At 35.5% G+C, this 15943-nt stretch overlaps 1 protein-coding gene and 1 pseudogene across 1 annotated transcript in view; one reads left to right on the top strand and one right to left on the bottom strand.

Moving 5' to 3' along the window:
* TEX11 (testis expressed 11) overlaps positions 1-15943 on the top strand; it is a 139696-nt gene that overhangs the window by 4068 nt on the left and 119685 nt on the right. Inside the window, exons 3-4 of the mRNA XM_019747905.2 lie at positions 9636-9720; positions 12202-12281. Of these exons, the coding sequence (XP_019603464.2) occupies positions 9636-9720; positions 12202-12281 (165 nt within the window). The remainder of the gene's footprint in view (positions 1-9635; positions 9721-12201; positions 12282-15943) is intronic.
* Positions 5896-6441, bottom strand: LOC109455951 (putative ribosome biogenesis protein RLP24; annotated as a pseudogene).

Genomic DNA, 15943 nt, shown 5'->3' with positions numbered 1-15943 from the left:
TAATTTTCTTTGATACGTTTTGATCATTGTAATTAATGTATAAGTAAAAAAAGTAGTCTTGATAAACCATTGCTAAGTACATAGAAGTCATTTTTGGATTTTAAAGCCTAATGATGCTTTTAGGGAAAATAGTTTTAGAAACCAGTGGAGAACTAGGTTGAATATAAGCCTTCAGGGGTGCTTTTTTGGAGAGTATTTTTTCTGGTGTTTAAATGAGGGTCTGTCACTTAATTTGAAATACTTTTTGGAACGTTTGCTTTGGGCAAAGCCTTACATTTTGGTAACTTCACATATGGAAAAGTGAGAATAAAGTTTATTGTAAACCTCCCTCTTTTTTTAAACGTATAATAGCTTTATTTCCATATAATCACAAACCATGTAATTTACCTATTTCAAGTGTAAAATTCAGTGATTTTTTTAGTATATTCACAGATTTGTGCACCCATTACCACAATTAATTTGAGAACATTTTCATCACCCCCCCACCAAAGAACCATTTCTTCCCCTCTCCCCCAGCCCTAGGTAACCTTTAATCTACTTTCTGTCTCTATGGGTTTGTCTATTCTGGACATTTTCTATAAATGGAGTAATACAATATGTGTTCTTTTGTGACTGACTTCTTTCACTTGGCATAATGTTTTCAAGGTTCTTCAATGTGGTAGCAGGGATCTGTACTTCATTACTTTTTATGGTTGAATAATAGTCCATTCTTTGGATAGACCACACTTTGTGTATCCATTCATCTGTTGATGAACATTTGGGTTATTTAATCCTTTTGGCTATTGTGAATAATGCTGCTATGAACATTCATGTACAGGTTTTTATTTCTCTTAGGTATACACCTATGAGTCAAACTGCTGGTAAATTTGGAATCTTTTTATGGTAAATTTGTTTAAAGTTTTGAGGAACTGCCTGATTGTTTTCAAAGGTGACTGTACCATTTAACACTCCCATCAACTGTGTTTGAGGGTTCCAGTTTTTCTACATCCTCACCAATACTTGTTATTATCTGTCTGTTTGATTATAATCATCCTAGTGGGTGTGAATTAGTATCTTGTGTTTTATTTTTAATTGTGGCAAAATATGCATAACATAAAATTTACCATCTTAACTGTTTTTAAATGTAAAAAGTTTAAATGTTAAGTACATTCACATTGTTGTGTAACCAATCTATAGAACTCTGTTCATCTTGCAAAACTGAAATTCTGTATCTGTTACAGAACAGCTCCCCATTCTCCTTCCTCCCCAGCCCCTGGCAAGCACCATTCTACTTTCTGCCTCTATAAATTTGACTCTTCTAGGTATCTCATATTAGTGGAATCTTAAGAATATTTGTCCTTTGGTAACTGGTATATTTCACTTAGCATAATGTCCTCAGGTTCATCAATGTTGTAGCGTGTGTCAGTTTCCTTCCTGTCAAAGGCTGAAGAATATTCCATTGTATGTATATGCCACATTTTGTTTTTTCATCACTCCATGGACACTTGAGTTCCTTCCACCTTTTGACTATTGTGAATAATGTATCTATGAACACGGATGTTGAAATATCTGTTCCAGTCCCTGTTTTCATTTTTTTTAAAAATATATACCTAGAAGTGGAATTGCTGGGTCATAAGGTAGTTCTATTTTTTTTTTTTTTTTTTTTTTTTTTTTGAGGTACCACCATGCTGTTTTTCATAGTGGCTGCACCATTTCACATTTACACCAACAGTGCACAAGTGTTCCAATTTCTCCACATCCTCATCAACACTTGTTATTTCTGTTTTGTTTTTTTTAATAGTAGTTATCCTCATCGGTGTGAGGAGGTATCTCATTGAAGTTTGATTTGTGTTTCCATGAAGGCTAATGATGTTGAGAATCTTTTTATGTGCTTATTGATCATTTGTATATTTTCTCTGGGAAATGTCTCTTAAGATCCTTTGCCTTCATTTTTAAATTGACTTGTCATTTTACTATGAGTAATAGGAGTTTTAAATGTATTCTAGATTCAAGTCAGATACATGATTTGCAAATATTTTCTCCCATTCTGTGTGTTGTCTTTTCATTTTCCTGATTGTATCCTCTGAAGCAAGCATGTTTTAAATTTCTATAGTCTAATATCTATTCTTTTATTGCTTATGTTTTTGCTGTCATATCTAAGGAGGCTTTACTTAACCCAGGGTCATGAAGATTTACTGCTATATTTTCTTGTAAGAGTTTTGTAGTTTTAGTTCTTACCTTTACATTGATGATCTATTTTGAGTTTATTTTTGCATATAGTGTGGCTAAGGGAATCCAACTTCATTCTTTTGCATGCAGATACCAAGTTGTCCCAGTATATTTGTTGGGAAGTCTATTTTTTCCCTATGTTAGTTAGCACCCTTGTCAATAATCAGTTGACCATAAACACAAGGATTTATTCTGGACTCTCACTTCTATTCCATTGATCTATGTCTGTCCGTATGCCAGTACCACACTCTTGATTACTGTAGCTTGTTGTAAGTTTTGAAATTCAGAGGTGTGATCCTGCAACTTGGTTCTTGTTTTTCAAGATTGTTTTGACTATTCTGGATCCCTTGAATTTCCGTATGAATTTTAGGATTAGCTTGTTGATTTCTACAAAGAAGCTAGCTGGAATTTTGGTAGGTATTGCCTTAAATCTGTAGATCATTTTGGGCAGTATTATCATCTTAATAATATTGGTATTAAGTTTTTTATTAAGTCTTTCTGTTTATTAAGTTTTCGTTAATTTTTTCCAACAATTTTTTATTTTTGGAGTGTAAGTTTTATTATTTAATTTATTCCTACATATTTTATTTATTTTGGTATTATTGTAGATGGAATTGTTTTCTTTTTTTAATTAAAGTTTATTGGGGTGACAATTGTTAGTAAAGTTCACAGCTTTCAGGTGTACAGTTCTGTAATACATCATCTATATATCACAGTGTGTTTTCTTAATTTAATTTTTAGGTTACATTGCTAGTGTATAGAAATACAGTTCATTTTGTATATTAATCTTGTATTCTGCAACCTTGCTGAACTTGTCTTAGTTCTAAAGTTTTTAGTGTATTCTTTTATGTGTAAGTCTCTTTTTAAATTATAACTTCTTACTGTGCTTGTTAGTGAAACAAGATTATGAGATTCAGGGAAAGAGTCTCATCTTATTTTACAAGAAGGTCTGTTTGGTTTTGGAAGTGCCTTCAATTTGTTTACTTTCTAGAAAGCCTAATCTTTTTTTTTCCTTTTCTTTTATTAGTTTCAGGTGTACAAAACAACATAGTGATTAGACATTTGTATACCTCACAAAGTGATAACCCCAATTAGTCTGTTACCCATCTGACACTGTACGTAGTCATTACAGTATTATTTATTATGTTCCCTATGCTGTACTTTATATCCCTGAGACTACTTTTTTATAGTTGACATTCAATATCATTTTATATTAGTTTTAGGTATACAGCATGTTGGTTATGGAAAGCCTAATCTTTCATATTGTTTACTTCTGTTCACTACGTATATTTACGGTGTTTATCATTACACATTTATATATACCTAGCACATTTGCCATACAGGTGCCCAGTACATATTTGCTGAATAAATCTGAATTTTGTGAATATGAAGTGTTTATAGTCATAATTAATCTTATCCTTTCTTTGAAACATAATATGGAAAAAATACAAAAAAATAAAGTAATAAAACTTTATATAAAGTTTGAAAAATGGAGGAAAAAATCACTCGAACTCACACCACTTCAATATTACTACACTCATTTTAATGTAGTTTCTTTTAAAATTTCCATATTTAAAATTTTTATAGCTATAATTATAGTGTACATGTAGTATTTTTGGCACTGTTAAAAAGGCAATTTCTTCTCTTTTCCTAACATTTTTATTGTAAAAATCTTCAAACAGAAAAAAGACTTGCAGTGATATCTCATTGTGGTTGTGTTTTTTTTTAAATTTTTATTGGGGAATATTGGGGAACAGTATTTTTCCAGGACCCATCAGTCGTCCTTCAATCTAGTTGTGGAGCGCACAGCTCACTGGCCCATGTGGGAATCGAACCGGCAACCCTGTTGTTCAGAGCTCGTGCTCTAACCAATTGAGCCATCCAGCCGCCCTCATTGTGGTTTTAATTTGCATTTCTCTGATGATTAGTGATGTTGAGCATGTTTTCATGTCTATTGACCATCTGCCGTGTTTCCCCGAAAATAAGACCTAGCTGGACAATCAGCTCTAATGCATCTTTTGGAACAAAAATTAATATAAGACCCGGTGTCATGTCATGTCATGTCATGTCATGTCATGTCATGTCATATATCATATATCATATCATATTATATTACATTATATAAGACCCCATCTTATAGTAAAATAAGACCTGGTATTATATTTATTACATTATGTTATATTATAATTATATTATAAATCCCAGTCTTATAGTAAAATAAGACTGTGTCTTACATTAATTTTTGCTCCAAAAGACGCATTAGAGCTGATTGTCTGGCTAGGTCTTATTTTTGGGGAAACACGGTCTCTGTCCTCTTTGGACAAATGTCTGTTCAAGCCCTCTGCCCATTTTTTCATTGGACTGTTTGTTTTTTTGGTGTTGAGTTGTATGAGCTCTATTAATATTGGATATTAACCCCTTATCAGATGTATCATTGGGAAACATCTTCTCCCATTCATTAGGCTGTCTTTTCATTTTGTTGATGGTTTCCTTTGCTGTGCAGAAACTTTTTAGTTTGATGTAGTCCCATTTGTTTATTTTTTTGTTTTGTTTTGTTTTCCTTGCCCGAGGAGATACATTAGAAAAAATATTACTAAGAGCAATGTCAGAATTTATTGTCTATGTTTTCTTCTAGGAGTTTTATGGTTTTAAGTCTTTAATCCATTTTGAGTTTATTTTTGTATATGGTGTAAGAAAGTGGTCTCGTTTTGTTTTTTGCATGTATCTGTCCAGTCATCCCAATGCCATTTATTGAAGAGACTGTCATTACCCCATTGTATGTTCTTGCCTCCTTTGTCATAGATTAAATGACCATATAGGTGTGGGTTCATTTCTGGGCTCTCTATTCTGTTACACTGATCTATGTGTCTGTTTTTATGCCAGTACCATGCTGTTCGATTACTGTAGCCTTGCAGTATACGTTTGATATCTAGTAATGTGATACCTCCAACTTTGGGGCCTTTTGTAGTTCCATATAAACTTTAGGATTATTTGTTGTAGTTCTGTGAAAAATGTCATTGGTGTTTTGATAGGGATTGCACTGAATCTGTAGATTGCTTTGGGTAGTATGAACATTGTATTGATGTTAATTTTTCCTCTCCGTAAGCCCGGTATATGCTTCTATGTATTTGTATCTTCTTCAGTTTCTTTCTTTAGTGTGATAGTTTTCTGAGTATAGGTCTTTTAACTCCTTGGTTAAATTTATTCCTAGGTATTTTATCCTTTTTGATGCAGTTATAAATGGGATAGCTTTTTTAATTCCTCTTTCTGTGAGGTCATTATTGTTGTATAAAAATGTCATCCATTTCTGAATATTAATTTTGTGTCCTGTTACTTTACTGATTCATTTATTAGTTCTAATAGTTTTTTGTGGATTCTTTTTATAGTGCAAAGATAATTTTATTTTATGTATCACTGGCCATGAATTTTTGTCATTAGTTATTGCATAAATCCTGCTTAGTGCCATTATGCAAGTGGCATGACTATTTTATGTCCACAATCACTTCTGTATTTATAGAATTTTTATGATTTACCTAAGGGCATCAGTGAATGTTTCACATTGAGATGCAATCTATCATCCATGATATGTGATGTTTTGTAGATAGCAATGTATTAATAGAAGAGATGTATTTTTAATTATCTTTTCATTTGAGTCACCTTAAATGAAAAATCAATAATTTAGAAGTTCTAAGAGAGATTTTCCAATGCATAGAAATGTTTACAGACAGTAGTAAGATTTTCAGAAACAACTTCCATGTCCACATCCTGTTGTAATTTCTGTACCGTTTTGTTTTCCAGCTGCGTTCCTTTGCATGCAAAAGGGGCCCGGATGAGATGAATGGTTTGCTTGACTTTTTTGATGTCCTGAACTTTCTGTAGTATTTTATTTTTCTTCAACCTGTTTATTATACATTTAGCTTGACGTTTCTGTTTGATCTCTTCGACTCTCTTCATTGCATCGATAGATTTTTTTTTCCACAGCTCTTGCTGGTACTTGACAGGTTCATTTCTACGTTTTTCAAACTCAAATAAATTATCCACTGTAAGCTCTTTACCAGCCGCTTTATGGAATGCTTTTGTCTACCTGACCTTGCGAGGATTGTGCTTCTTTTTAAAGTTTCTATGACACTTGGATTTACAGAATCCGAACACCTTGCAGTTGTTGTGGATGAACATGACACTATGGCTGGGGTATATGGGCCCCTAACAGAAGTAACACTTCTCGATATGCATGTTGAACACGCATGGGGATCCACCATCCAGACGCTGAGTTTGAAAGCTTTTCTGTGTCCTCTTTAGGGTTCTCTAGATGTAGTATCATGTCATCTGCAAATAATGAGTTTTACTTCTTCCTTTCCAATTTGGATGCTGTGGGGACAGGGTCCCAGAGAGCAGTTTCCAGGCTCTCGGCCTCACGTGGAAAGGTGCTAGCTTGGGTAGTATATGGCCATCAGCTGTGACTGGTTGGCCATCAGCTGTTACCGGTTAGCCATTAGCCACTAATATAACTGCCGTGGCTACACTAGGGGGTTGGTGGGTTGGTTGGCAGAGAAGTGGACAGCATATTGTGTGGCTCCTGCTTCCTGTGTCTCCAGCCCAGCCACCAGCGAGACTATAGTGGTATGACTCCCCTATCTGTGGCTCCGTGGGTGTTCCTTTTTGGCCTCACCATGTCCTGCGTTCTTGTGCGGGGAGCGGGAGCTGAGACTGTGTGACAGATGCCTTTTTAAAAATTTTTTCTTGTCTGATTGTTGTTGTTAGGACTTCCAGTACTGTGTTGAATAAAAGTTGCAAGAATGGGCATCCTTGTCTTGTTTGTGATCTAGAAGAAATGCTTGCAGCTTTTCACCACTCAGTATGAGGTTAGCTGTGGGTTTGTCATATACGGCTTTTATTATGTTGAGGTATGTTCCCTTCACTCCCAGTTTGCTGAGAATTTTTGTCATAAATGGATGCTGGATTTTGTCAAGTGCTTTTTCTGTATCCGATGATATGATCATATGATTTTTATCCTTCCATTTTGTTTATACGATGTATCACATTAATTGATTTGTGAATGTTGAACCAGCCTTGCATCACAGGAATAAATCCCACTTATTCATGGTGTATGATCTTTTCAATGTAATGCTGAATTTGGTTGGCTAATTTTGTTGAGGATTTTTGCCTCTGTATTCAGCAGGCATATTGACGTTTAATTTGCTTTTTTGTAATGTTTTTGTCTGGTTTTGTTATCAGAGTAATGCCGGCCTTGTAAAATGAGTTTGGGAGCATTCCTTCCTCTTTAACTTTTTTGAATAGTTTGGGGATAGGTATTAATTCTTACATGAATGTTTGGTAAAATTCACCTGTGAAGCCAGCTAGTCCAGGGCTTTTGTGTTGGGAGGCTTTTGATTACTGATTTGATTTCATGAGTGGTTATTGGTCTGTTCAGATTTTCTGTTTCTTCCTGATTCAGCCTTGGGAGATTGTATGTTTCTAGGAATGTATGCATTTCTTCCAGATTGCATGACCACTATTTTTAATGGCTGAATAATATTCCATGTAGTGGATTTTTCATAATTCATCTATGTATTTCTTTGTTATTGCATATTTATATTGTTCCTAACTTTACACTATTGTAAATGATAGGAGGAACACTATTAAGTGCAAATATTACCCCCCGAACATTTTGGATTGTGTCTGTAGGATAGTCTCAGAAAAGCAATTACTCTATCAAAAGATACAAACATTTTTTGGCTGTTTTTTTTTACATATTGTCAAATTGCTTTCTGAAATACCAAAAATGGCAGCTTCTTTATGCTGTTTTACTGTGGATGTTTCTTTTCCCCCCTAAATACCATTTGTTCCTCTGGGAAATTTGGAATCAAAGTCCGTGTGTGTGGTTTTTTTTTTTTTTTTTTAAGGAGGGCGCAGCTCACAGTGACCCTTGTGGGGATCGAACCAGCAACCTTGGTGTTATTAGCACCACGCTCTAACCAACTGAGCTAACCGGCCTCCCCAAACTCCATGTGTTTTTGATGAAACACATCAAATAGTACTTGATGTGAAAGTCATCATTCGGTTGACTGTGGCATGGGGATACTGTGAGAGAGATGGAGATGAGCATTAGAATTAGCCCCAGAATAGTTAGTGAAATGACAGCAATGCTAACTAATCTGTTTAAAGGGAAGCTCATCAGAAAAATGTGGAACTGTGAGAAAAGTGACACTAGAGAAAATAATTAAAACTAAAATACAATTGTGTACCTTTATTGTATATAAAGTATGTTTTTTGTTTTTTTTTTGGTTTATCCAGTTAGTACTCCTGTTAGTCATATTACTACCAATATGTTTATTGTCAGATAATGGTATATAGCTTCTATTATAGTCACCATAGCACCCTGGGAGATTTTGGCCACAGCTATGCCATATTGGTCTCAGGCAATAGTACTACCCGGGACGAATTATTTTCTTCAGAGGTCTCTTGCCAGAAACCAACTTGTCCCAAATTACACATTTTTTGTGTGTCTTCATTTTATCCTTGAGAGGCTTTGAGCTTGATTTATTTTTGCGTCCAGCTGACTAGGTTCCACATGGTAAAAAGATAAATCCCAAAAGAAGCTGCTAGACACTTTGCCCCCTCGTCTCTTGAGCAAAACATAAGAAAATAAATTTTATTATTTGAGTATGTATTCTTTATTTAGTGCTTTGGCAGGTACAATAAGTGCTGCATAAGTTGTATGAGACATCAGCTTTGATATCAAGGAGCCTAGTTGGGAAATAAGAGTATAACTCAACAGTTAAAGAATAAATGATACAAAGTAGCATAATTGCTTGTTCAATTATGTGAAACTTTTTTTTTAAATTAAATTTATTGGGGTGACAATTGTTAGTAAAATTACATAGATTTCAGGTGTACAATTCTGTATTACATCATCTATAAATCCCATTGTGTGTTCATCACTCAGAGTCAGTTCTCCTTCCATCACCATATATTCGATCCCCCTTACCCTCATCTCCCACCCCCCACCCCCCTTACCCTCTGGCAACCACCAAACCATGTGCTCCAATTATGTGAAACTTAATGACTATAAGAATTCAAGGAATAGCTACAGTGTAGACTGTAGTGGTTGCTGAAAACCCCATGGTGTTCCCGGTAAGACTGAACTGGATTTGAGTTACATAAAGAGAATGGGGGAGGTGAACCAGGTGAAGCCACCAGTATGAAGAAAGGTGCACAGATAGGAGTGAACACGTTGTGTTCATGGGACAGTGAGATCATCACTCAATAGTGGGGAAGTTTAGGGGAGGAAAGGGGGAATGTGATTAGATTATGGAGGAACTGTAAATGACCCACAATAGTCACTAAGCATAAAACATGCAAGAAAGAATGTATCTTTGGAGGTGGACAGTGTTTTAACTGGCTAAGAAACTGTTTCTCTTGTCCAGGTTGAAGAAATGGCAGTGAACCTGTGGAATTGGGCAGTTACCAAGAGAGTAGGTTTGGTTATAACTGTCGATGACAAAGCTAAATGTACGTATATATTTTGTGATTCATATTGTGAGAAGTAGTCTTACTATATATCAGATTGTGTTCTTGCAGTTTAAATGATATTTTGACCAGTTCTCACATAGAAATTTGTTAAGAGTAAGGGAAACAACCCATAATTAGTGGTTTCTCAAGCACACAGCTTCCTTCAGTTTTAACTGATTTTTCAGAAATTAGCTCCATGTTAATAAAAGTTTAAAAGCATCACTGCAAGAAATAGGCTGCTGGTGAACAACAAAGATAATTAAAGGATGGGGAAATGAGAACTTGAGGAAATGTTAAAGGACACAGATTATCTTCCCCAGAGAAGAGAAGGTCTGGATTCTGAGGGACCGTCAACTATGTAGTAGTTTCCTCTCTCCATTAATAATAGAATGAAAAATGTTGCTACTTGAGGGATTTAGATTTAAAAATCTGTAAAGAATAGTTTCCTCATGAAGTTGGTTGATGAACACTGGACTGAGTTACTGAGAAATTTTTTTTTTTTAACCTGTGAGAGCAAATAAGAATAACAAAACAAAAGCCCCAAACCAAACTCATCTGCTTGGCTACATTAAATGTGGTTCATTGGCAAAGTTCCAGTGCTTTAGCTAAATGGTCATGGTCTAGTGTGGTCACAGTTACTGATTTCCAGCAAGGATGGTGACAGTGAATGCAATTTTGGAAATTACGTTGCTCAATTATAAAGGATACATTGAGGCAACAAATCAAAAGGTGACTCTCTGGACTGCTTGGCTTTGTAAGGATGAATGAATTTTGCCTGTTAGACTCCAGGATAAAAAATTCCAGGCAACATTATGCTTGAGAATCAGGGAAGGAATGGGTTAAAGCTAAATGAACAAGGAAAACAATTCACAAATGCCAGAGGATACAACACTGTGTGTTGTCTAAAGTCAGTTCAAGGATCAAGCTGTGGGCACTGATGGAGCAGAGTAAGGCAGGTGTAAGGAGTCAATCAGCAGGCGTCTAACCAAGATGTTTATAACATAGAAGGGCCCAGAAAAGGCTGCTGAGGAGACAAGGGCAGAGCAGCAGCCGCAGAGGAAACATCTTGGTACTGGAGTAGCATTCTGTCTCGCCCTCTGCTGCCTTTGGCCTGAAAGCTTGTTGGTGATAACTATAAACAGCTGGATCAAGAACGTGGGGATGGGAGCAAAGTTCTTAGACGCAGACATTTCCCACAGCGGGACACTGCTCAAAGCTGAACCAGGATGGGGGGAGCCAAGGAAGTAGTGTTTTCCAAAAAAGTTATTATGATCATTGTGAAATGTTGCTTTGAAGTCAGGGAAGGTGAGCCTTGGTAGTGCAATTTTAGTAAAGTGGTAAGGATACAACAATATGGCAGGGGCTTATGGGGATGAGTGAGTAGCAGAACTGGGATGGAGATGGACCATTGAATTCATGAAGTTAGGCAAGGAAACGAAGAGGAGAAACGAGATGGAGGCTTGAAACAGTGGGGTTGATTTTTTTTCCAAGGGAGGGAGATGGATGTGTTTGAAGGTGTAAGGAGAGCAGTAAATTGAGAGGGAGGTGCTGAAGATATCTTTGGGGAGGGGAAATAATTGAGCTATCAGTGTCTTTGAGAATACTGAAGTAGAAGTAAACTTTGGAAAAATAAACTTTTAGAAACTGGAAATGCAAGACAATGTAAATACACGATTGCAAGTTGTTTTACTGAAAGTTTTTTCCAGAGACAAATCACCTTTGGTAAGGGATGAATAGATTTTACATTTCATGATGGCTAATAAAAATCTGACTCCTTCAGTTGCCCTGTAATTTCAGCTGGGCAAATCTTTTTTCAAACGAATATTCATTAAAAATGGTATTGGCGTAAGTGTTAGTAATGGCTGCTGAGATCTCACATCAAGGTAACTAGTTCAGTTATATGTGAGCTTATCTTTTAAAAAAATTGGATATGTTTTATGATCAAAGAAACTACACAAAGAGGTTGTAGTTATTCAGACTTTTCTATTTTTAGGGGAACTGAACCGTATCATGAAGACATCTGTATTTTCTAAGTTATACTTTAAGAACTTTTACGTCATCTACAGCATAGCATGTATTTAGAAAGTTTCAATTTAGGAGAATAGTCTAAAACTCATGATGTTCAGAAATTTCATCAGATGTTGAATAGCTTTAGATTTCAATTCACTTAGAATTATTTTGCTGCCAGGTTCATACAAGAGCATCACATGGCATCAGGTGTCTTCAGTGAGTCTTTGGGGCTCAAGAGCTGCAGAAATTAAAATTTGAAAATCAAATATCTGTCTGACTGGAGCATTAAGCAAATGACTCATTTGATAAATCTCAGGTCATTTATTTTGGATAATTGGTGTTTTTTAAAGCCTTTAAAACTCGTATTTTTAGCAGCAAAACTTGTTTCACTTCACTGCTCTTTTCTCTTTATAGGTGTATAGGAAAGGAGAATGAATGTTTTGTGTTCATGATCTAATTACTGTTTTGCAGTACGGCATGTTGCTTGCAGGTTGATGTCGATGTGTGAAGGTTCAGCTGCTTCCGAAGAAGCTCTTCGAAGACAGATTTTGGTAAGTCCTGATTAAGTGACGAGAACATGCCGCTGCAGTGAGCTAGTGGTTAGTCCTCTGAAGGTGCTTGGAGTTGGTGTAAACCTGGAGGGAGTCTGTATCCTTTAGTGCTATCCCGGTTTCTTTTATGATGATTATATCTGTTACAGTGAAAGGTCTCAGCAGTATTATAGTTGTCATTACAGTGATTCAGTGGACTAAATATTGAACTTATAATTCAGGATTTATGAAAAGTAATGAAAGTAATAAAAGGTAATAGTTCTCTGCTCCATCCCTCCTTACCCTGGAAAAATGATTTCAAAAACAGTTTAAGAATTTTTTGCTCTTTTATTCTTAGACTATATCCCACTAGGGATTTACAGTCAAAAGATTGTTTTAGTATTATTAAAATATTGTTTTAAAATTACTTGAAATAATTTCTTTCTCTGTGATTAAGCCATCGACTTGATATATAGTTAAGTTCAATTTCTTTTATTTGCTTTTGATTTCTAGCAATTGCTTTCCCCCCATGTTGATTGAATTTTGTTCTGTAATTATGTAAACTATTTCCATGGTTTTGAAGTCAAATCTAGTCAAGAAAGTATATTCAGATAAGTCTAGCTTCTATCTCTGTCTTCTCCACGCTGTTCTCTCCCTGTCCCTGTAGTTAACTATTTTATTTTATTGTTTATCCTATTTTTAATTTTTAATTTTCAATTATTGTTCACATTCAATATTCTATTAATTTGAGGTAAACAGCATAGTGGTTAGATATTTATATAACTTACGAAGAGATCCCCCCAATAGGTGCAGCCCCCTGACACCATGTATAGTTATTTCCTTTTGGTTTTTAAATATAAGCAAACAGGTATGTATTCATATCTCCCAAGCCCCAAGGTTCTTAGATAAATGATAGCATTCCATATATACACTTTTCTTTAAACATTACATTCTAGTGATTACTCCATGGCAGTACAAAAAGACAGTCCTCATTTTTGACAGTCACCTAATGTTTAATTGGTGCATGTACCTTATTATATTCAACCAGCCCTCTTCGATGGCCATTTGTGTGCTGTAACAAAGTGCCTCATGCGTATGTCTTTTCCCATTTTAAGGTTGTTACTTGTAACCATTTCTGCTTTCATTTCTCCTGGTTATCTCCATCTATCTTAATCATATGTATGCTTGTATTACTGTTTTAGTTTGCTAGAGCTGCCATAACAAAATACTACAGACTGGGTGGCCGAAACAACACAAATTTATTTTCTCTGGAAATTAGAAGTCCAAGATCAAGGTGCTGGCAGGGTTGGTTTCTTCTGAGGCCTCTCTCCTTGCCTTGCAGATGGCAGTCTTCTCGCCTTGTCTTTGTATGGCCTTTCCGCTGTGTGTGTACATCCCTGGCGTCCATTTGTGTGTCCACATTTCCTCTTATAAAAACACCAGTCTGGCTGGATTAGGGCCCACCCTACTGTACGCATTTTAACTCCATCACCCTGTTAAAGGCCCATCTCCAAATACAGTCACATTCTGGGGTCCTGGGAGTTAGAACTTCAACATAGGAATTTTGAGGGGGCACAATTTAGACCATCATAATTAAATGTGTTTTTTTTTAAAAAATTGAATGTATTGGGGTAACAATGGTTAATAACATTATATAACTTTCAGGTGTAAAATTTTATAATATATCATTTGTATATCCATTGTGTGCTCAACACCCACTCTAATCTTCTGTCACCATATTATTTGGCCTCCATTGTCCTCTTCATCCTCCCCTCACCTCCCTTCCCCTTTGGTAACCACCAAATTGCATGTGTGCATGAGTTTGTTTGTTTGCTTGTTTGTTGCTTTTTGTTTATATCCCACATATGAGTGAAATCATATGATTCTTGTCCTTTTCTGTCTGACATATTTCACTTAGCATGATAATCTCAAGATCCATCCATGTTGTCGCAAATGGCAGTATTTCATCCTTTCTTATGGCAGAGAAGTATTCCATTGTGTATATATACCACAACTTCTTTATCCACTCATTGGTCGAAGGACACTTTGGTTGTTTCCATGTCTTGGCCATTGTAAATAAAGCTGCAGTGAACATTGGAGCACATATATCTTTATGGATAAATGTTTTCAGATTTTTTGGGTAGATACCCAGGAGAGGGATTGCTGGGTCATATGGTAATTCTATTCGTAACTTTTTGAGGAACCTCCACACTGCCTTCCATAGCGGCTGCACCAGTCTGCATTCCCACCAACAGTGTATGAGGGTTCCTTTTTCTCCACAGCCTCTCCAACACTTGTTATTACTTGTCTTGTTGATGATAGCCATTCTGACTGGGGTGAGGTGATATCTCATTGTGGTTTTTATTTGCATTTCCCTAATAGATATTGAAGTTGAGCATCTTTTCATGTATCTGTTGGCCATTTGTATGTCGTCTTGGGAGAAATGTCTCTTCAGGTCCTCTGCCCGTTTTTTAATTGGATTGTTTGTTCTTTTGTTGCTGAGTTGTATGAGTTCTTTATATATTTTGAATATTAGCCCTTTATTGGAAATATTATTTGCAAATATCTTTTCCCACTCATTTGGTTGCCTTTTTGTTTTGTTGATGGTTCCTTTTTAGTGCAGGAGATTTTACTTTGATGTAGTCCTGTTCATCTATTTTTGCTCTTACTTCCCTTGCCTTTGGTGTCAAATTGTTAAAATCATCTCTAAGACCAAGGTCCATAAATTTGGTATCTATGTTCTATGTATTTTATTGTTTCAGGTCTTATGTTTAGGTCTTTAATCCATTTTGAATTAATTTTGGTACACGGCGACAGAGCAGTCTAGTTTCTTTCTTTTGCATGTGGCTTTCCAATTTTCCTAGCACCATTTATTGAAAAGGCTTTCCTTTCTCTATTGTACATTTTTGGCTCCTTTGTCGAAAATTAGTTGTCTATATTTATGTGGGTTTATTTCTGGGATCTTAATTCTGTTCCATTGGTCTGTGTGTCCGTTTTTCTGCCAATATTATATTGTTCTGATTATTATAGTTTTGTAGTATAGCTTGAAGTCAGGTACCTCTAGTTTTTGTTCTTTTTTTCTTGAGATTATTTTGGCTATTTGGGGTCTTCTGTGGTCCCATACAAATTTGAGGATTTTTTTTTGGTTCTATTTATATTTCTGTGAAAAATGCCATTGGGATTTCGATGGGGATTGCATTAAATCTGTATATTACTTTAGGTAATATGACCATTTCAACAATGTTAATTCTTTCAATCCATGAACACAGAATATCTTTCCATTTCTTTGAGTCTTCAATTTCTTTCAGTAATGTCTTGTAGTTTTCAGTGTATAGGTCCTCCACATCCTTTAAGTTTATTCCTAGGTATTTCATTCTTTTTGTTGCAATTTTAAATTGGATTTCTTTTTCTGGTTTTTAAATTTCGTTTTAATGATATTTCATTGTTAGTATATAAGAGCCCAATGGATTTTTGTATATTGAATTTGTATCCTGCAGCTTTACTGTATTTGTTTATTATTTCTAATAGTCTTTTGGTGGAGTCTTTAGGATTCTCTATATATAGAATCATGTCATCTGCAAATAGTGACAGTTTTACTTCTTCCTTCCCAATCTGAAAGCCTTTTATTTCTTTCTCCTGCCTGTTCCTCTGGATAGAACTTCCAGTTCTGTGTGAGTAACAGT

The sequence above is a fragment of the Rhinolophus sinicus genome, chromosome X (assembly GCF_036562045.2).
Source record: "Rhinolophus sinicus isolate RSC01 chromosome X, ASM3656204v1, whole genome shotgun sequence".
NCBI lineage: Eukaryota > Metazoa > Chordata > Mammalia > Chiroptera > Rhinolophidae > Rhinolophus > Rhinolophus sinicus.
This window is presented reverse-complemented; position numbering and strand designations above follow the sequence as displayed.